General features: G+C 37.1%; 1 protein-coding gene across 3 annotated transcripts; it reads left to right on the top strand.

The window, feature by feature from the left end:
• The first annotated feature begins 7,936 nt into the window (after positions 1–7,936).
• On the top strand, positions 7,937–17,874 carry CA1 (carbonic anhydrase 1). 3 transcript variants are annotated; one of them, XM_021688411.1, is made up of 7 exons: positions 7,937–8,064; positions 8,734–8,931; positions 10,630–10,748; positions 12,644–12,739; positions 14,873–14,935; positions 15,792–15,947; positions 17,490–17,874. In XM_021688411.1, exons 1-7 carry the CDS (start codon positions 8,028–8,030, stop codon positions 17,604–17,606), a joined length of 786 nt encoding a protein of 261 aa, XP_021544086.1. In that variant the 5' UTR covers positions 7,937–8,027; the 3' UTR covers positions 17,607–17,874. The 3 variants fall into 3 exon arrangements, with proteins under 3 accessions (XP_021544086.1, XP_021544087.1, XP_021544088.1); XM_021688412.1 differs by lacking the exon at positions 8,734–8,931 and having other exon boundaries at positions 8,028–8,064; XM_021688413.1 differs by lacking the exons at positions 8,734–8,931; positions 10,630–10,748 and having other exon boundaries at positions 8,050–8,064.
• Positions 17,875–22,590: the final 4,716 nt, after the last annotated feature.

The raw sequence follows: 22,590 nt of genomic DNA, 5'->3' as shown, positions 1-22,590 counted from the left end.
ACTATCACCACTGCTACTCAACATAGTATTAGAAGTCCTAGCCACAGCAATCAGACAACAAAAAGAAATCAAAGGCATCCAAATCGGCAAAGAAGAAGTCAAACTCTCACTCTTTGCAGATGATATGATTCTTTATGTGGAAAACCCAAAAGACTCCACCCCAAAACTGCTAGAACTCATACAGGAATTCAGTAAAGTGGCAGGATATAAAATCAATGCACAGAAATCAGTGGCATTCCTATACACCAAGAACAAGACAGAAGAAAGAGAAATTAAGGAGTCGATCCCATTTACAATTGCACCCAAAACCATAAGATGCCTAGGAATAAATCTAACCAAAGAGGCAAAGGATCTGTACTCAGAAAACTATAAATTCTCATGAAAGAAATTGAGGAAAACACAAAGAAATGGAAAAACGTTCCATGCTCATGGATTGGAAGAACAAATATTGTGAAGATGCCAATGCTACCTAGAGCAATGTACACTTTCAATTCAATCCCCATCAAAATACCATCCACTTTTTTCAAAGAAATGGAACAAATAATCCTAAAATTTGTATGGAGCCAGAAAAGACCCCGAATAGCCAGAGGAATGTTGAAAAAGAAAAGCAAAGCTGGCTGCATCACAATTCTGGACTTCCAGCTCTATTACAAAGCTGTCATCATCAAGACAGGATGGTACTGGCACAGAAACAGACACATAGATCAATGGAACAGAATAGAGAGCCCAGAAATGGACCCTCAACTCTATGGTCAAACCAATCTTTGACAAAGCAGGAAAGAATGTCCAATGGAAGAAAGACAGTCTCTTCAACAAATGGTGTTGGGAAAATTGGATAGCCACATGCAGAAGAATGAAACTGGACCATTTCCTTACACCACACACAAAAATAGACTCTAAATGGTGAAAGACCTCAATGTGAGACAGGAGTCCATCAAAATCCTAAAGGAGAACACAGGCAGCAACCTCTTCGACCTCAGCCGCAGCAACTTCTTCCTAGAAACATCGCCAAAGGCCAGGGAAGCAAGGGCAAAAATGAAGTATTGGGACTTCATCAAGATAAAAAGCTTTTGCACAGCAAAAGAAACAGTCAACAAAACCAAAAGACAACCGACAGAATGGGAGAAGATATTTGCAAATGACATATCAGATAAAGGGCTAGTATCCAAAATCTATAAAGAACTTATCAAACTCAACACCCAAAGAACAACTAATCCAATCAAGAAATGGGCAGAAGACATGAACAGACATTTTTCCAAAGAAGACATCCAAATGGCCAACAGACACATGAAAAAGTGCTCAATATCGCTCGGCATCAGGGAAATCCAAATCAAAACCTCAATGAGATACCACCTCACACCAGTTAGAATGGCTAAAATTAACAAGTCAGGAAACGACAGATGTTGGCGGGGATGTGGAGAAGGGGAACCCTCTTACACTGTTGGTGGGAATGCAAGCTGGTGCAGCCACTCTGGAAAACAGTATGGAGGTGCCTCAAAAAGTTGAAAATAGAGCTACCATATGATCCAGCAATTGCACTACTGGGTATTTACCCCAAAGTTACAAATGTAAGGATCCGAAGGGGTACGTGCACCCCGATGTTTATAGCAGCAATGTCCACAATAGCCAAACTGTGGAAAGAGCCAAGATGTCCATCGACAGATGAATGGATAAAGAAGAGGTGGTATATATATACAATGGAATATTATGCAGCCATCAAAAGGAATGAAATCTTGCCATTTGCAACGACGTGGATGGAACTGGAGGGTGTTATGCTGAATGAAATAAGTCAATCAGAGAAAGACATGTATCATATGACCTCACTGATATAAGGAATTCTTAATCTCAGGAAACAAACTGAGGGTTGCTGGAGTGGGGGGTGGGGTGGGAGGGCTGGCGTGGCTGGGTGATAGACATTGGGGAGGGTATGTGCTATGGTGAGCGCTGTGCATTGTGCAAGACTGTTGAATCACATATCTGTACCTCTGAAACAAATAATGCAATATATGTTAAGAAAAAAAAAAAGAAGAAGAAGAAGAGAGCAGGAGGGGAAGAATGAAGGGGGTAAATCGGAGGGGGAGACGAACCATGAGAGACGATGGACTCTGAAACAAACTGAGGGTTCTAAAAGGGAGGGTGGTGGGAGGATGGGTTAGCCTGGTGATGGGTATTGAGGAGGGCACGTACTGCATGGAGCACTGGGTGTTATGCACAAACAATGAATCATGGAACACTACATCAAAAACTAATGATGTAATGTATGGTGATTAACATAACAATAAAAAATTTTTTAAAAAAGATACAAATAGTATTTTGTCAGCTATAAAAATAAATATAAGGATGGTACAATTAACCTGCTCAGGTTACCCACTCATCCAGTAAAAGAGCTTCCTAACCATTAGCTTAAAAATGCACTAGCCTATGTTCTTAGTATATACAGTATATCTTTCCAACCTGTAATTTCAATATGGATGACGGTCAACTAGATGTATTTAAAATTTAATGTTTTTAAAAACATGAAATTGTAAGAAACTGTAAATGCTGTGTGCTGTGAATTATAATAGTTACCTATGTAGAGTTGACTTAGTTGTTAATAAAAAATATTCATTAGTGCATTAAAAAATTGCATTCAAAAATACGTTCCAAGACAGGAAATATAAGGTTGAAAGTTTTTTCTTTAATTATGGTAATAATTTTCTTTAATTATAGATCCAAGAGAGTATGGATCTTTGAAATTTTTACATCAAAAGTTCAAACCACATTTGAAGAGTTAAATTTTGACATATATAAAGTGTCAAAAATTTTGACACTTATAAAGACCAACATTCTCACTCTCCCGGCAATGACTGGCAGACACAGACAAGTCACTTACTTCCTCCCATTAACAAAACCGAGAGGGGAAAAGCCCCTTTCCCTTAGTTCTAAATATGAACACGAGTTGGGTGGCGCACATCCCTGAATTCAGATCTGTGCATTTGGGAAGACACAGTCCCCGCTAAGCATTCCGCCCTCTAAGTCTTTATAAAAATACCATAACTGAAGTTAAATGATCATTTAATCACCCTCTCTCACTTTAGTGAAATATTACTGAGCACCACTGTTTTCCAGGCATGTTGTAAGTGAACTCAGTGGGTTTTTTTTTTTTATTCATTTGAGACACAGAGATACAGAGAGCATGAGCAGGGAGACAGGCAGAGGGAGAGGGAGAAGCAGGCTCCCCGCTGAGCCAGGAGTCCGATGTGGGGCTCGATCCCAGGACCCTGGGATCATGACCTGAGCCGAAGGCAGACGCTTAACCATCTGAGCCACCCAGGTGCCCTGAACTCAGTGGGCTTTAAAAAATAAAACGGACCTATCATAATGGAGGTGTCATTATAAAGATGGTTATAGACATTAGGGATGTAAAGAAATTAATTTCAGAATGCAAACAATGTCAGGCTGCAACAAATATGAAAGAAAGAAGACAGGATGATAGAACAGAGTGACTGGGAGGAGGGGAGATATGTTGCATTTGGAGGTCAGGAAATATTGTCTCTGAGGAGGTGGTCTTGTGCAAAAGTCTAGATGCAGAGCCATCCAGAGGGGACAGCAGAAGCAAAAATTTTTAAACAGGCAAACAAGCTTAATATGGATGAAAATAAACACATCTGCTGGAAAGAATAAAGTTGGTAAGACATTTCATTATAAGAGGAGAGAAAACCAATTTGGGGGAAATGATAGCTGTGAGATCCAGATAAACCATTCTGCCATTTAAATCAATTAATCAGAATTTCCAGCTGTCTTACTGCAGAAACGTCTGAACGAGTATCACCATTTTCCATGACCCTCTTCTCCACCACATATAAGGTTTATCTTGCCACCCTGAACAGAAGAGGGGCAGGGAAGTTAGCGAGCAATGTGAAAAGTCATGCCAAATTTGAGGGGTGCCTGGGTGGTTCAGTCAGTTAAGCGTCTGCCTTCTGCTCAGGTCATGATTCCAGGATCCCCTCCCCCTCCATGCTCTCACTCTCTCTCAAATAAAAAATAAATAAATAAAATCTTTAAAATAAAAAATAAAAATGACCCTTGATTTCCTTATTTGGGGGAAAATATGGATCCCAGGGAAGCCACTTGTCCTTGTGGAACTCTAAGCTTTAGAGAATAGCTATTTCCTTTTGGAATTTCTTTCCAGTGGCATTTAGTAGATCTCTACCATAACGAGGCACAGCCCTCTTTCCCACGTTTACATCCTTCTACACCACAGAATTCTTTTTAATCACAAACTTAAGTTCGAGACTCCCTGTAATTTCTTCATCTACGTAAGAGTTCATGTTTTTAACTTTAAAATGTTAAAGGAGCAATCAGAGAAAAATGTTCATTTAAGAAACTAGAAGGGAAAAGTTCAAATAAGAAATGCTAAGACTTTTAAATATAATGTAAAATCAGCTAATTATGGTTTCTAAATTTTGCAAAACACTGAGGAAATGTCGCTTTTTTGGAAAACATTTCAGGGCACTGAAAAATCTTCAGCAAAGTTAATTGATGTTACTCAATAAATAATTGTAATAAATATTAGCTGACTTTAAAGCAAATGTTTTATAGACAGCTTCTTAAAAGCATGATGGTATAGACAAGAGGAAGCACACACAGGCGCTCAAGGTAACCAGAAAGGGGTTAAAATCCTGGTTCTTCTTGAATTTTGTGAGCCTCAGTTATTTCTCTTTAAGAGTGAGGTGGGGGCGGGGGGCGCCTGGGTGGCTCAGTGGGTTAAACATCTGCCTTCAGCTCAGGTCATGATCTCAGGGTCCTGGGATAGAGCCCCTCATGGGATCGAGCCCTATAGGGCTCTCTGCTTGTCCCTCTCCCCTTGCCCCTTCCACTTCTCGTTCTCTCTCTCTCTCTTTCTCTCATAAATAAATAAAATCTTTAAAAAAAGAAAAGAGTGAGGTGAGACTTACTTAACCCCTGTGAGGATTGAAAGAGGTCATTATTTTAAAGACTTGACAGAAGAAAATTGCTCTATAAACAGTAGCCTTTTCTAGCCAGCCTACCACCCCCTAGCATGAGTGCGTGGGGAAACACTTCTTCCAGTAATAGTCAATCTCCCAGCATTCTTGATATTTCTGTTTGTTTGTTGCATGAATTTCATTTATTATGAAGGTCAAGAGACAAAACCGTGGCATGGAGTTTAAGGGTGGATCCCCTTAGGGTAATGGCTATCTCCTTAAGATAATCAACATTTCATCTTTACATTTTTTTCTGTAATATCTGGCCTCTGATTCCATTACATAAGGTAACAAAGGAAACCTTTCTTTTCTCCCCCTCGGCCCATTAGTACATTTTTACCAAATTTTCGAACTGAACCAATATAATTATTAAAGTTAAACCTTCTGTGCATCATACTTTCAACATTTAATAATCTCTAAAGTGCTAAAATCTTTTTTATCTTTATTTTTCCCAGCTTTATTAAGATATAATTGACATATAACTTGGTATTTCTTAATGTTATTAGTTAAGCAATTCTCTACCAAAATTATTTATGTACTTTTGCATTACTTTTTTAAAAAATAGATTTTTCCATCAGCCTTGTTGCTTCTGATTCATTCTCAAGTATGTTTAGACTCACTTGGAATATTTTATCAGGAAAAACAAATAGTCTTCATCAATATTTGATGGCCTTAGGAAATGAAGTGTTAGTTTAGAAGAGCAGAGACTGAGTAGATTGAACTCCTTGGTATGCAAAAGCAGTCCAAAGATCACAGCCCTGGAACAGGACATGGGAGAGGGAGGCTGTAGGTGAAAGTGAAGTGAGTACAAAATGAGACATCTTGGATTGAGTAGGGATATTAAGCTGAAACAAGCAAAGTTTGTAGGCAGAAAAAGAGGGATAAAAGTAAATGGGTGGGGTGTTAGGACTCAAACCATAGGTATTCATTAAATTTTACATCCTTTCTCTATATAGTTTTCTGCTTGTACAAAAACACACCCAGGTATGTATTGGAATAAAAGGTCATAATAGTTAGGGCTCAAAGTAATTTTGTGCCAAAAACTTTAAATGAATTACCATCCCATATGAATGTTAAAATATTCTTATGATGAATCATCACATAAACATATAATGAAAAGAGGTCGTCTTTTTCAAATATGTTTTTCAAATATGTTGATCAATATAGTAGTTCTGTTTTTAGTTATCTTTAGCAAAATAGCAAATATTAGGAAGCAAGTGCGAAGCAAAGTGTACCTTCTACTCCATGAGCTTTTGGCTAAACTGAGACTCTAAGCCTGGAATGAAGTAAGCCCAACAATCAAGTCTGGCTAATGGTCATCTTGAGCCAGACCAGAACAGATCAACTAATCCAATCCTCCAGAAAATAGAATCAAGTGAAGGTCATTGGGCATTTATTGACAGTGGATGGTAAAGAAAGAGGATAAGCTCTGGAGTTAGGTCTAGATTTAAACTCTAGGCTTATGGGATATAAGCAGCCAGTTACAAGCTTTGTAACCCTAGGAGGTGTCTTCACCTGTATAAAGCCTTCTTCTTATGCAGAATACAGATTTTAATGCCTAATTTGGTTATTGTGGGAATTAAATGAATTAATACATGTAAAGTTTTCAGCACAGCATTTGAGACATACTGGGCCGTCAATAAATGGTACCTTAAAAAGAAGTTCCCTTTAAGTAATAGTTCCTTCTGCCTACCAGAGCGTAGAATGGAAGCTTGGACCTCTCCCCACAAAGTTCATGAGCCATAGTCCACTCTGTATCTGGGGCAGTTGGCCATTAGTAGCCAAAAAGGGACAAACATTGTGTCTCTAGTCAGCCTTGCTAAAAATTGCACCTAATCTTCCTCGTCCTTCAGAGAGCCCAGGCACCCCAGACTACTGTAGAACGTGGAAGGAGACGATGACTACCGTGGTATGAAAAAGCAGTAGTATGGAAGCACATTTTTCTGCTTGTATTTTCTTTGAACGTGTTTAGAGCCTTGGATATGTGGACCTAGCCAGAGTCAGACACATCCTGGTTGGTTTTCTTTGCTTACGTGGAAAGCCCGATAGATCTCATCACTCACCAGGTGGCAATTCTCACCTTGGTTCAGGCTTAAATGGGCTTAAGAGAATTGTAGGTGTAAGAGGAGAATTAGGGGATCACCCAGCTCATAGCTCGCACGGTGGGTATAGTGAAGAAAGCAACTGGACAAGGTCCTGATGAAGTCTCAGCTTCTTGACTTCTTACTAGTTGTGGAGAAGTCCCTCAATATCTCTCAACTACAAAATGATAATTCTTACTCGATAGGATTTTTGTGTGTGTGGTGGTCGTGAAATTGCTTTAAAAGTCATGAAGAAGCATACAAAAGAAAGGTTTCTATTCCAGTAGAGCTGAACTTGATGTGTAAAATAAATATTGGGCTCTATTCAATTTCAATATTAATAAAACTGTCTCCACTTATGAATTCCAATATTGCTCTAAAATGAAGGACTTTATTCTCATTCTGTGTGTCTATGAAATGTACTTATGGATAACATACATTACAAAGAATTAGTTTATCTGATTTTAAATTAACATCATACTAGTTACAATCATCCTGTAAACGTACGAATTATTCTCTTTACTAAAATACTGTTGGTAGTATTGCTTAAGTTCCAGCAAGGGTAACATTGGAAATATCAAGTGCACAAATCCATTTTAAATTCAGGAAACCCAAAGACTTATATATGATAATATTCAGCCATATCATCTACTAACATGAGAGAAACAGGGCTTGGCTTTAGAAAACCTACAATTTTGATATTTCTCTCTTACAATATAAGAAAATAAAACAATTGGAACTGAACTGACCTTTGTGGGCTTTTTTTTACAACAGCTTTTTTTTTTTTTTTTACTTATCTATACATCCTGATAGGCAGAGATGATGAAATAGTGGCCTATTAAAGGCAGAGAAGTTCCTATAAAAACCCACAAGTGGCGGTTTCTGTTGTTTACTGCATGCTGGCTTGCAGTCAGTTATTCCAGGTATTATCTTTGTAGAAAAGAAAACTAAGTAGAAGATCATGGCAAGTTCCAACTGGGGATATGATGACAAAAACGGTAAGAGTTCTTTTGCTCCTGTAGACCAAAATAATAGCTCATTGCCTTTTCCAATAAAAGGGGTATTGAGCATTTAAAAAATAAATGAAACAAAATAGAGTAACTGTACAGTCATAGGTTAATGGTTTGAATTGCTTGACTTGAATAATCATAATAACTTTGCATGTACTCTTAGCACTTGTCCTTTGGGATACAGTTGTCTACAAAATGTGTTCTCTGTCTCTTCCTCTTTCTCAATCTCTCTCTCTCTCTCTCTCTATATATATATATATGTGGGTTTCTATATGTATATATATAGAGAGAGAGTACTAAAATATATATGTAGATATATATGTAGTATATAATATATAGAGAGGGTACTAATATATATATCTGTAGTATATAACATATGTATATACGTACATATATATTTGTATATAACATATATATGTTATATATAAGAAATCTAGTACTAATAGAAAATATTTATAGTTGACAAATTATTATTTTATAGGATAGTATAGAAAAGGTGCATTCTCAAATGCTGAATTTTCATTAAGTTAAACAGAATACCATTTAAGATACCTAAATAAATCATAGTTTAGTAAGCAAAGAGATGGTTATACTCCTAAAACTGGGAGTCAAACATTTGATGAAGTTTTGATTGTATGCATGTGTTTGCCTTGGTAGGTCCTGAACAATGGGGCAAGCTGTACCCCATTGCAAATGGAAATAAGCAATCTCCCATTGATATTAAAACCAGTGAAACGAAACATGACAGTTCTCTTAAACCTATCAGTGTCTCCTATGATCCAGCCACAGCCAAAGAAATTATCAACGTGGGGCATTCTTTCCATGTAAACTATGAGGACAATGATAACCGATCAGGTGAGCCAACAGACCCTTTGGATTTATTTTCTTTGACTCTACTAGGAAAATTTAAACAATAGGACTTTAAGAGACACAAATGCCATCCTCAGTCTTTTGTGCACATGTGTAGTGCATGTGTATATTTGCTGCAATCTGGTGAAGCATCTTGGACTTCTAGAAAGCCCTCATGTGGTAAAGATGATTTTTGGAACCCCCAGCTCCGTCTTTTTTCAACCCTTCTCATCCATGACGCCATCCTATCTTTTTTTTTAAATATTTAATTAATTTATTTATTTACCAGAGAGAGAGAGCACAAGCAGGGGGAGCGGCAGGCAGAGGGAGAAGCAGACTCCCCGCTGAGCAAGGAGCCCCATGCAGGACTTAATCCCAGGACTCTGGGATCATGACCTGAGCCGAGGGCAGACGTTTAACCGACTGAGCCACCCAGGCGTCCCTCTAATATCTGTATACTCACTTCACACTCTCTGAATAAACAGTATTTTTTCCAAGAAGGTCTAATGAGCCATCACAGTGAATATAGAAACTGAAAAGGCAAATATTTTCTAATTGGAATGAGGATGGAGGAACACAGTGGGAAAGAGAAATGGAGTGAAGAATACATTTTTTGTGTCCAGAAAAATGACTCTATCATTGTAAAGTACTTAGGTACCAGTAAGAAAATGAGTCTTACATAAATCTTGGAAGATTTTTGCTGTGCATAAGTATACTTATCTATCCCCCCCTCCCCTACTAGACTGTAGTGACTGAATTCTTCATACCCCAGAACTTAGCCACATTTCCTGCTACGTGGTAAGATTTTCATAAATGTTTCTTAAATAACTTATTAAATGACAATTTCATAAGATAACTCTACTGACAAAAGGCAAAACCTGTTTTGGCACTTTGCTACAAGGTTCTGAGCCTAAATTTTCGGCACTTCGGGGCTATGTCCATTGTTAATACTAGATTAGATCTGGTATTATGTGTGTTTAGTTAATCATATGATTACATAGACTCTTGGAAATGACATAGTCATTCAATGTTAAAATTTTTAAAGTGACCCCATTGCCCCCCTGACACTTTCTCTTGGTCCCTGGACAGGCATCCTCAACAAAGGTGTCAAGATACTCATTGTGTCTTGACTAGTTACGAAGTATGTGATGTGTAATTTGTTACTCAAAATAAATTACTGAAGATCTTAATGCATACTGTCTATATAGTCTTTGTTGAAAGAATGAAGGAATAAACTTGCACATTAAAGCAGATTCAAGGAAAGCCCTATAAAACTATAATTCACTCACCTTCCGATATACTTCCTTGGCAGCAGAAAAAGGTAAAATTAGGGGCTCCTGGGTGGCACAGTCGGTTAAGCATTTGACTCTTGATTTCGGCTCAGGTCTTGATCTCAGGGTTGTGAGTTCAAGCCCCATGTTGGGCTCCACAGTGGACATGGAGTCCACTTAAAAAAAGGAAAGGATAAAATTACAGGTCATGTGCTAAGAACTGTATATAACTCAGTGCAGTGGTCAGAGACACACCATACAATGAATACCATCATCATGGATGTGGGGGCAGAAATCCAACAAGAAAAAAACTTTGGCACTAGTGTTTGTTTTCAGTTCTACTTAATCCAATTTAGTGTTGGCTTATGTTAAATGCAAAGATAAGCAGGAGCTTACGATCATAAAACTAATAGTAGTTCCTTTTTTCTTCTAGTGCTGAAAGGTGGTCCTCTTTCTGAAAGCTATAGGCTCTCTCAGTTCCATTTTCACTGGGGCAGCACAAATGACTATGGTTCTGAACACACAGTGGATGGAGTCAAATATTCTGCAGAGGTAATGTAACTCAGTAAGCGAGAGATAATTACACTGAGAATTATTTTCAGAAGCAGCTGCTTTATTACATAAGTCACCCTTATAATGGCTCCAAAGGAATGAGCATTCTCATCCCTATAAGGAACTCCCAGGCCCCATTAAAATCAAACACATACATGCCAAGTGGGATAATAGAAGGAAATTTTTCATGTGAAAAAGGCAACTTGGAGTTGAGCTCTTGAGCCCAAGAATCATCTTTGTCTTCAAAACGGCTCAAAAACTGTTACCTTAACATCAATTCTACCTCATTCTTTTAATTCTCATTCTTTTAATTTTATTTCAATGTATGAATATATCAGAATTTATTTAACTGGCCCCCACTGATGGACAATTACAATGCCCTTTGCTTTTTGTTCCATTGGTTTTCTACTTTTACCAAAATGTTCTTCAACAAGTACATCTGTACATACACCTTATGCACTAGTGAAAGCACATAAGTGGGGCAGATGTTTTTATAAGAGGGACTGCTAGGTTACAGGGTATGTGCATTTTTTATTTTAATAGAAGATTTAGGAATTTTACACAAATATAATCAGCTTTATGTTACATTGTGAAGCTTGGCTAATAACTTCTAATACTACAGAAACCCATTAAATGTTTCTTCCCATTTCTCCCTCAAAAAATTGAAAGTAGGCTAAAGTCGAATGGGCTGGGAGCCTAAATTAATACTATCTTTTTAGAGGCAGATCTTGTTGCATCTAAGAAATCTAAGTCAGTGATCTCCTCATCTAATTTAAGAAAAATAAATACAATCCAGGCTAGAGATGAGAGGCACTTAGCCACAAAATTCAACATGCAGTTGAGGACAGGAGGGAGGACTGGGGGGAGAGCAGGAGCTGGGGCGAAGGGAGGAGGAAGAGAGAGAAGGAAAAGTGAGAGAGAGCAAGCAAAAGAGATTAAGGAAGTGGTATGTAGAGAATTAATTACTTTAAAGTGGTGTGATCGACCGGATGATCACTTTACATTGGAGGTCAGAAAAGTATTCTTTCTGTAGTGGCATTTGTGTTCAGCCCTAATTCGAGACAAAAGGCTGCCATTGACAGATTATGGGGAAGGACATTCCAAAGAAAATCAGCAACTAATGCAAAGACTTGAAGTTGTGAACCAAGTAAGGAGGTATGATCTATGACATATACTGAGAGATGGCTGTTGATAAGTGGGGAAAGTAAGAAATTAATGATAACTATTGTACTTTTTGATTGAGCAATTAGGTAGATGGTGGTACCTTTTCCAAAGATGGGAAAATAAAACAGGTTTGGCAAGGAGGAAATCAGGAGTTGTACTTTGGCCATATTAGGTTTGAGATACCTGTGAGACACCCATGTGGGGATATCAAGAAGATATCAAGATGACTTACATACATATTGGATATTCAGATCTAGAGTTCCATAGGGAGATTAGGCTAGACATAGTGATTTGACAGATGCCTAGACGTGCTTGAGAAAATGTGTTCTTGGCCAAGATTCCTAGACTGTCCAGGAACCCCTTCCTATAAAGTTACTAAAAAGGACCTCACCTGACAGAAGTTATTTCAGTTTTGTTGAAAACTAGTTAGTTGGAATTCCTGATCTTTTCATACCAAAGCAATTTTTAAAAAGGAGTAATATTAAATAGTTGTGATATTTTGGGAAAAGAAATTTTACTCACTGGTTCCGTGGAAATTGCAAATGGCCTGCTCTACCCAATGTACATAATCCTTCTTAAGAGTGAGAACATAGTCTTTCTTATCCACTGGATAAAGGTTCATATAAATGTTACCTAAGCCAAGATACATCTTCTAATATTAACAAGTTAACGCGTAGCTTTTTGTCTTCACAATGGTATAAATAACTAATTGACCACATTATCATTTTCAGCTTCACCTGGTTCACTGGAATTCTGCGAAGTACTCCAGCTTTGCTGAAGCTGTCCCACAGGCTGATGGTTTGGCAATTATCGGTGTTTTGATGAAGGTGAGTTACAGAGAGTTACAGAGCTGGGCTAACACTACTTCTTACCAATCAAACAGCAAAATAGTATAAAATAAGGCAAAAAGATATTTGAGTCTTTCTTTTTGAAAATTTTCCATTCTACTAATGGCTACAGGTGAGCAAACAGTTCCCTAGTACTTTGCTGCTGTTTTCTCTAGGCTTTTCCCTTTTTAAGAGAGAATTAAGTTTCAGGTAGGGATAGAATGGGAAGGTGTTGGAGGGGGAGGGAATTTCTATTTTCCAGATCTTCCAAATTGCTTTTCCTCTAAACTTCCTACTTCATAGGCTCAGGAATTTATCAATTTAATGTATCATCAGGGAAAAATATTAAGAAGATTGTTGTTCCATGAAAAAAGTTCAGTTAATGTTTATAATGGCAGATGTTGCTTAAATCCTCTATGAGTGTCCCTGAAAAGTTCTGTAGGGAAGTTATTATTAAATTGGGTATACTTGCGTCTTTTGGGTTCTACCCCCAAAATTCCAATGTGCAGTGACCCGCCACCCCCCCACCTCTAACAAGCAACTCTTAAACACAAGCAGGGTGTCCAGGAATTCACCTCAATTCTGACACTGTTTATGCAGAGATAGCATCAGGTTCCATAGGCTAAGGGTTCAGACCTGCAAGATTACAATTCCCCACCCTACTTCACATGTCAGTCTCAAGCCCAGGTTGTTAGCTGGGCTTCTGCCTGACTAACTCTAAATCAGAGGTTCCCCTGACCTCTTCCTTGGGTTTGAAGAGGTTTGATTAATTTGCTAGCACAGCTCACAGAACCCAGAGAAACATTCTACTTACCAGTTAATTATACAAGGATATAACTCAGGGCTAGACAGATGGAAAAGATGCATAGGGCAAGGTATGGGGAAAGGCAAAGAACTTCCTTGCCCTGGGGGGAGACACACTGTTTTCCCTGTATCTCCCTGAATCCACCGATCTGGAAACTCTCTATACCCAGTCCTTTTGGGTTTTTATGGAGACTTCATTATTTCCGCATGATTGATTAAATCATCGGCCATTGGCCATTGATTCAAGCTCTAGCCCCTGTCTCCTCTCCTGTCCCCAGAGGTCTGAAGGTAGAACTGAAAGTTCCAACCCTCTAACCACAAGGTTGGTTCTCCGGGCAACCAACCCTCATTCTTAGATTCAGCCCAAAAGTCCCCTAATTAACATAACAAAAGACACCCTTGTCGTCATCTTCACTTAGGAAAGTCCAAGGGTTCCAGGAGCTCTGTGTCATAAACATGTTTCTTATTATAAATATCACACTCAGGTCCCTAACTTTTGGAATTATAGTAATTCTAGTTAACCTTTATTGAACACTTAAAACACACCATACACTGTACCAATTATAACTAATAAAACAGGCCAAAAGTAAAAGTTTGTATTTTATGTCACAAGTTTGCTACGTTCTTGGATTTTGACTTATATGTCCTTGAGCACCTTGCCCATATTAAATTAAAGCCGAGCTTTTTGTTTGCCACTTTCTCTGTGCTGAGAAAAATGACACACACAGAACCATTTTAAAATGGAGCCATAGTAGCCATTTTAGGGGAACTGCCTTGCACACCCTGCTTTTGGAACCTTTGAACTGGGCCAAACCACCAACATTCCGAGAAGTCAGCAAGAACAAGAGTATCATATTTGAGAGATCTGATAAAAGTGAACTTCTGCATAGTGACCACTTCACCTGACCCATCAGTAAAGTAGGAATCCCTTCCTGCTTGTCAGCACCAACGAACTCTTCTCAAAAACCACTTATGTAATCTTCCTTTTCTTCTATAAAAACCCTGAGTCTATGTCCTGTAATTAGAATGCTGTTTGGGTTTCTACCCCAATCTGTGTACCCCGAATTGCAATTCTTTGATCTCAAATAAACGCTTTGCCTCTTGAGCTGGTTTCTTGTTTTTAGGTTGACAGTGGTTACCCATTAGGAACAATTTATAGAGGACAAGCGCCCACCAGGACATATGCCCACCAAAATTCCCTCTCCTGAAGCAGAGAGAAAATACCTTACCTTTCTTCAGTTTACTGTTTTTAATTGAAAAAAAAATAGCTAAACATAGTTTGACTTTATAACAATTTCTAACTCGTGTTTTATTGTTTTTAATCTCCAGATTGATCAGGCCAACCCAAGACTGCAGAAAGTACTTGATGCCCTAAAGGCAGTTAAAACCAAGGTCAGTAGCCTTAAGACATTGGTTTCAGTCAGAGAACAAGAGTCCACAGAACTACTGAAATGATTTAATTATGTATTTGAAGTGGGGAGTAGGAAGGCTAGAGCAAAAGCTACCAATTTGAAAATCAAGGTAGTATTTAGATATTGCTTGCTTCTGAGAAAGTCTCTGACTCAGGTATTTGTTTTGTTTTGTTCTTTTCTTTTTCTCAGTTTTTTTTTTTTTTTCCTACTTCAGCAGCATGAGAAGAACTAGCCTAGAGAAGAACAGGTTCCATAGCCATTCACATTTTCTTTAAAAAGTATATCCAACTAAAATGTGATTTTTTTTTCCATTTCACAAAGAAAATTACCTCTGTTTCTTTAGGAGTACAAAAATGCAGGAGTTAAGGGTCTTATTTTGAGATACCATTAATATGCCACTCATAAACAATCCAAAAAGAACGTGAGTAAATAAAAGAAGGCTAAAACGTAACTAATAAGCATGTCAATAATAGTTTTGCCACTGGAACAGTATCTGGCCTCATTCCTAAAGAAACAATAAAGGTTTTATTCTGGAAGTGAAATATCTTTTAGAGAGGATAGATTATTTAAAAATTTTTTAACCTTTGCTTATATTCCACCAAATGAGGAAGGAAGAAAATTATTTGGCCAAAATGTGAGTGTAGCAAATTTTCAGTCTTCTATTACCTTTATTGTCTATATCTACAAACACACCAGTGTATACTATATAGTAGAAAAGTTAATTAAATTCTCAGCTAAAATATCAAGACAATATATATGCCAAGATAATATAACATAGATGTCATATATCTATATGACATCAGTATTTTAAATCATGGTATAATGATATATTACAGAACAAACGAGCCCCATTCACAAATTTTGACCCATCTACTCTCCTTCCTTCATCCCTGGATTACTGGACCTACTCTGGCTCTCTGACTCATCCTCCCCTTTATGAGAGTGTAACCTGGATCATCTGTAAGGACCCCATCAGTATCAGCCCAGAACAGGTAGAGTATCAAAGATGAAAGAGTGGGAATTGGGAGTGAAAAGCAGTAATATCATGTCAATTCATAGTATTAATGGGGGACGTTACGATTTCAAATAGATTTTTAAGGAGTTTGTTTTCCATTCCTACTGAAAAAGATTCATTTCTGACATAGGTCTATTGAATAATCAAAAAGAAATGTGTATTATAATACTGCTTTTTACTTTATATAGAAAAAAAACTATGAGATTCTGAACTCTTGCTATCTTTTCCACCTTATTAAGGAAAAATCCAACCGTGTTAAGTGTCTTCCTAAAATTTCAGAAACAAAGAAAAGATTGTCACTGAAGTTCTAAGACTTTGGGGAAGTATGGTTCGCAACTGAGATACCCTGAGAGTTGACAAAGGTTTTTTGTTCTTTTTGAAGGTTTAGTTATTAGCCATCCAACAAGATATGTCTTTAATTATTGTTTATAATTATGATAATAATAACTACCATTGATTGAGCAACTCCCTTTATTAGGTGCCTTACATAGGTTTTGTCAGCCAATTCTCATAACAAATCTATAAGACAGGCAATGTACGTAGCCTACTGGTAACAGACGCTTACTGAGCATATGCTACATGCTGAGTACCATTCTGAGAACTTATATGTACTAACCCATTTAATCTTCACAACCCAATGTAAATAGCTGATAGTGTTTAATATTTTTCCTATCAGCTATTTAAGGAGTCTGCTTCATACTACATTATCCATATAAAATTTTATCATATTTAATCTATACTTAGTATTGAAATACTGAGGGCACACCAATTTTTTTCAGGTGCAATCATTATTTTCACTTTTGGTGGAGTCAGTGATTTTTTTTTTCACATCTCCATAGTTTTATAGGCCAGATGATGTGTTTGTGGAACTCTTAAAAATCTGTCTACATTAAATGACAGGGTTTTTTTGTAAGGTGGGAGGCGTTTTCAGTAAAAGGTAGGAATATATTTTGGGGTGAGAAAGTGATTATTCTGAGAGCTGATAAATTATCACACATTGTGGCTTCCCAAAATAAGCTTTCGGCCATAGCTTAAGTCCCTCCAAATAGGCTAGATTTTTAGTAGAATAAGACATAAATGCTGAGAAAAAAATGACGGTTGCCAGATGGGAAGGGGTGGGGGGATGGACATGCTAGATGAAGGGGAGTGGGAGGTACAGTTATGGAATGAATAAGTCACAGGGGTAAAAGGCACAACACAGTGAATATAGTCAATGTTACTGTAATTTTACTGTATGGAAACCGAGGCAACAAGCAGCATGTCACTCACCCAAGGTAGCCCAGTTGACCTTCTGAGAAGGTTGGCGTTCTAATCCAGCCCATCATTAATAATCTAAACCAAATACCTAGTTCAAATAAATGTGATGGGATTTTTTTACTTCCTCCCTTCCCATTGGTAAGACTGTTGCAATCAGCAACTTAGTTTTCTAAATATCAGTGCATTAACAATACTGGAAATAAAGTGTTTTGTGCAACTTTAATAGCCTTTGATTCTTTAAATATTTCATCCTCCCTCCCAGCTGGCACAGTTCCGAAGCCTTCTGTCGACTGTTGAAGGTGACAAAGCTGTCCCCATTCAGCACAACAACCGGCCACCCCAGCCTCTGAATGGCAGAATAGTGAGAGCTTCATTCTGATGGGACCGGGAAGGAACTTCTCCTTCCTCCAGGAACACTGCCCTGCTTCGGACATAATCCAGTAAAACAATTTTTAAGAAGCACATTTATGTCAATCTTAGCAAGGCAGTGTAGCTGCAAATTCAATCTATAGAGCGAAGTTTTGATTTTTATTCTTAATGCTTAACTCAAATAATAACCCATAAGCTTGTAAAACCTGTGCTTAAATTCAATTTATTTTGTGGAATTCTTTATAATTGCGATTAAAGTATACTGAATAATTTCTTAGGGATTTGTGTCTGTTTCCATTTTATTCAGTTTAGTTGAACCAGTAAAATAACTTTATCCCTTTCTTGTCTATTATGTACTTTTTTAAAAAAAAATATTAAATCGTTTCTGGCCCATGTACATTCAAAAATCTTAAGTGCCTTATTTGCAATATTATTTTGCCTCAAATGTAATAACCTAAGAGCAGCTTGAGATGAGATATTGCGAAATTCATTTTCTTACTCTTGAAGGCAAATATACAGCTAAGATGACAATTGTATTTAATATTATCATCCTGGCCCAACACTGCTATCATTTGTGTTCTCTGTGATAAAAATGGTATCTTTTATATGGGAAGATGTTGCTTCTGGTTATTGCTTCCACTTTTCCTCCTCCCATTAGCAAAGCAAATGGTTCCCCCACCCCCTGTTATAACTAGATAGCTTGAATAGAGACCCTGTAATTCAAAATTTTTGAAGAAAATTCACCCCTGAATGGTTTATAAAAACGATGGAGTCATTTGGACTTAGAATCATATAAAAAATCATATAATCTTTTAGTCAAACATGCCCTTAACTTGAAGTCAGTTCTTTCTGAAGCCATATCTACATCCAGAATTTAAATCTTGTGTCTAGTATGTAGTCTTGTGATTTATTTTAGTTTCCTTCTCCATGACTAAATATAAGAAATCATATTAGAGACCAAAGCTTGTACCCATTCCAATGTCTTAGTGTTGTCTAATGTTACAGAATCAGTCAAAACTTCTAAATAAACATAAACATAGTTTAAAAAGACAGATCAAGCAGATTTTTCATTGCTCTTGAAGGAGCCTTTGTATAAAGGTTGTGTTAAAACCATACTAAAAGACTTCGTTTAAATTTTTGATCTGGAGCACAGAATTTAAAGAATCCTATTTATTAAAATGTAATAGATCCAAATAATACTTGCGCTCTGCTCCCATAAGCATTGTATAAATAGAAAATACTTTCTTTGCAAAAGTAATCTGTGTATATTACTATATATTTGCCAGATATTAAGAAAGCCTGAAACAGTTAACACCTGTCCTATGATCCTCTCATTTCACATGAGTCACATTGAAAGGATTTTAATTCTAAAGTTATCAAAAGTCATCATGAGAGGGGCGCCTGGGTGGCTCAGTTGGTTAAGCGACTGCCTTCGGCTCAGGTCATGGTCCTGGAGTCCCGGGATGGAGTCCCACATCGGGCTCCCTGCTCCGCGGGGAGTCTGCTTCTCCCTCTGACCCTCCCCCCTCTCATGCTCTCTCTCTCTATATCTCATTCTCTCTCTCAAATTAAAAAAAAATAAAATCTTCAAAAAAAAAAGTCATCATGAGAGCCAAAAAAAGAGGGATATGAGTTTAATTTGAAACATATATCTGCTTAAGGTATAAAAGGTATAAAAATTTTTTTGCAGAAAGGTATCTATAAAATATATCTGCTCAGGACACACAGTTTTTGAAAATATTTTCTGGAAAAAAATTGAGCAATTTAAAAAAACAAATTTCACAATAGAGCCCTGAAAAATACTTAACTTAATGACCCATGTATTTTTTAGGTTAAAATGGATTCTTGAACTTAAGAACTTAAATATAAATCTCTAAGTCTTGCTATGGAGAAGGCAAAGAAGTGACAGAAGATATATGATGACCATCAAACTTTATTCCTAAGCTGAATGCCAACTGGGGAGCATGTTTCCCCTACTGCTTCTGCCAGAATTTCATTTATTTGGCAGAACTCACGAGGTGCATTATGGGGGCTTTCCACATTTCTCTGAAGTAGCCGATAAAAGCAGCTGCTGAGAGAAGATATGTGGACAAGGCATTGGATCATCTGAGAAAGCAACTCATATGTTTCTTTGACTCACCCTTCTGCTGTGTGCCCTATTCCCTTGCCAACTTAGGTAAATGATTTGAACATCCTGCAAGGATTTTGTGATTTTTCCATGATGTTTGGCTGCTGACCTTCTTCCAATCATCCAGAATGACAATGGCAGCTGAAAGGCCCAGCAACAGGCTCAAAGGTAGAAAGGTGCTTCTACTCCCTACCATTTTCTGTCTTATGCAGCCCCATCACTCCTACCCTTGCTTTCAGAAATATCGTGCTGAACATTTATGGCATTCTTTTGCTGATTTGTGAGTCCAAGGTATTTTCTAAATCCTTCATTTCTATATGTTTTAGAAAATAACTCTAAGAACATTAAATTCATCAAAGGCAGAATTAGGGAAAACGAAAGGAAAGAAAATAAACATCTTCTTTAAATTTAATTTTTTTACATGACTCAGAAGAGGAAATTTCTATTTCTTATACCTCTGGTTACTCTATATGCAGTGGTCCTTCACCATTTTGTGGTCACAGATTCCTATGAATATGTAAGTAAAGCAATGAAGCTTCTTTCTACCTCCCCTGAAAATGTAAATAATTAGATATAATCAAAATTTAGCATGGAGTTTTAAAGTACTTAGAAACTCACCCCTTTGCTCCTTTCCCCATCACAAAGTCAATCTTAGACCACAGATAGGATTCTGGCTCTAAACAACAACAAAAAAGTTGAACTACAGTGGGACTCCACGTCTCTCGAACTTGCTTCCTAATTTAACAATTATTTTTGCTTTTCTATGTCATTCTTTATATCAGGTTTTTAGATGGAATGATGTATATATCTAGTATAGCTCATGAATTATCTTTTTGTTGTTTTTCTCTTTTATAAATATTGAGTTGGTAGAGGTCCTATTGCAGAAGAGATATAAAACAATAAAAAAGAGAGAGAATTCAAACTTTAGTGAATTGTTTCATTTATTAGTGAGTAAACTAACAAAAGCTTACAAATGAGAGTAAAAACAGCAGAGAAAAAAATTCAGTTGAAGACTATCTCATCAGATTAATAATGACCCCAAATCACTCTGAAAGTCATCAATATTCTTTGCATCTAAGACAATGAACACATACGGAAATACTTATTTTGTGAGCATAATCTTGATGATTATCCATAAATAACAAATGCTTAATTACACACTGTTCTCTGTGAGACACTGTACTAGGATTTCCTTATTACTCTTACTAGATTTGGCTGTTTTCAATCTCAGTAGGTAGACAGAGGCAGACAGACAGACACACATAGATATAAATGAATAAATGCGTTTATTGCAGGACTGGTCTACTATGACAAAATAGAAACACAGATACGGATATTTAACCTACTACAAGAATACAGTTCATTATATGTTCCTAGAATTATATGGACACATTTATAAAGCTAAGAAGAAAATGCATAAAATAAAAAAGAATTTAATAGATATATATATGCTGTTCTTAAAACAAGTTAGGAGAAATGACCTTAAGCATTCTTGCTTACAAATCTTGATTTCAATAAGGAAGTTACTCATGGAGTAACTTAGGTCTTAAAGATATGTGTATACTCTCACACAGATCAGACTGGTGGTTGCCAGCTGAGAGAGGGGCAAGGGGATGGGTAAAATGGGTGAAGGGGCTTAAGAGGTACAAATTTCCAGTTATAAAGTAAATAAGTCATGAGGATGTAATACACAGCGTAGAGACTCTAGTCAATAATATTGTAATAGCTTTATCCATGACAGATAGTAACTAGACCTATCAAGGTGATCATTTTGTAATGTACAAAAATATCAGATCACTGTGTTGTACACCTGAAACTAATATAACATTGTATGTCAATTATAATTCAATTAAAAAGGAAAGCACAAAAAAGAATAAAGCCCTAAACTAGGGAGAAAATATAGGTGCATACTCTCATCTTGTATCTTTACAAGTATCTTGAGTATCTTTATACTAAGAGTGAACTGATGGACAAAGAGGTCATGTCTGAAGGTGTTAGAATGCTCACAACACAAGTGCACTTGCTAGAGGTTTCTCACAATGGCATCTGGGATGCTAATCCCTTTGCTATGAGAAGTAGAAATAGCAATTATGTCAGAGAGGAATAGTGTTTAAGTGGCCTTATTTTTTTGCCCCTCAAAGACTAGAGAATATACTTTCTTCAAATCATTAATAAGTATTTTAATATCCTTTAGAGGCAGACACATGTAAAGCTATTTGGATGTGTTATTTTCCATCATGTTAACAAATGACCTAAATTGTCAGCAAAATCAAACATGCATAACAGAATCACACCATGCAGAAATAATATTTAGCTACTTCGGGGGAAAAAAAGACCCTTATCTCATCCATATACCACAATAAATCCAAGGTGGTTAAATTTTTCAATGAAATCAACATACTAGAAAAATAGGTAAATATTTAAGTATCTGACTGAAGAACCTTCAAAACACCAAAGCTACAAACCAAGAAATAATAGAATAATTGATTGAACTATGAAAAACTTAAATATCTAGGTCAACCAACAATAGTAAAAAAAATTAATGAAAATAAAAATGACAATGGGGAGCACCTGGGTGGTTCAGTTGGTTAAGCATCTGCTTTGGGCTCAGGTCATGATCTCAGGATCCTGGGATCGAGTCCCACATCGGGCTCCCTGCTCAGCAGGAAGCCTGCTTCTTCCTCTCCCTCTGCTCCTCCCTGCCACTTGTGCTCTGTCTCTGTCTCTGTCTCTGTCTCTCTCTCATAAAGAAGAAAGAAAGAGAAAGAAAGAAAGAAAGAGAGAGAGAGAGAGAGAAAGAAAGAAAGAAAGAAAGAAAGAAAGAAAGAAAGAAAGAAAGAAAGAAAGAAAGAAAGAAAGAAAGAAA

This window comes from Neomonachus schauinslandi, chromosome 4 (genome assembly GCF_002201575.2).
Source record: "Neomonachus schauinslandi chromosome 4, ASM220157v2, whole genome shotgun sequence".
In the NCBI taxonomy this organism is placed as follows: domain Eukaryota; kingdom Metazoa; phylum Chordata; class Mammalia; order Carnivora; family Phocidae; genus Neomonachus; species Neomonachus schauinslandi.
The sequence above is the reverse complement of the archived record's forward strand: the minus strand, read 5'-3'. Positions and strand labels throughout refer to the sequence as shown.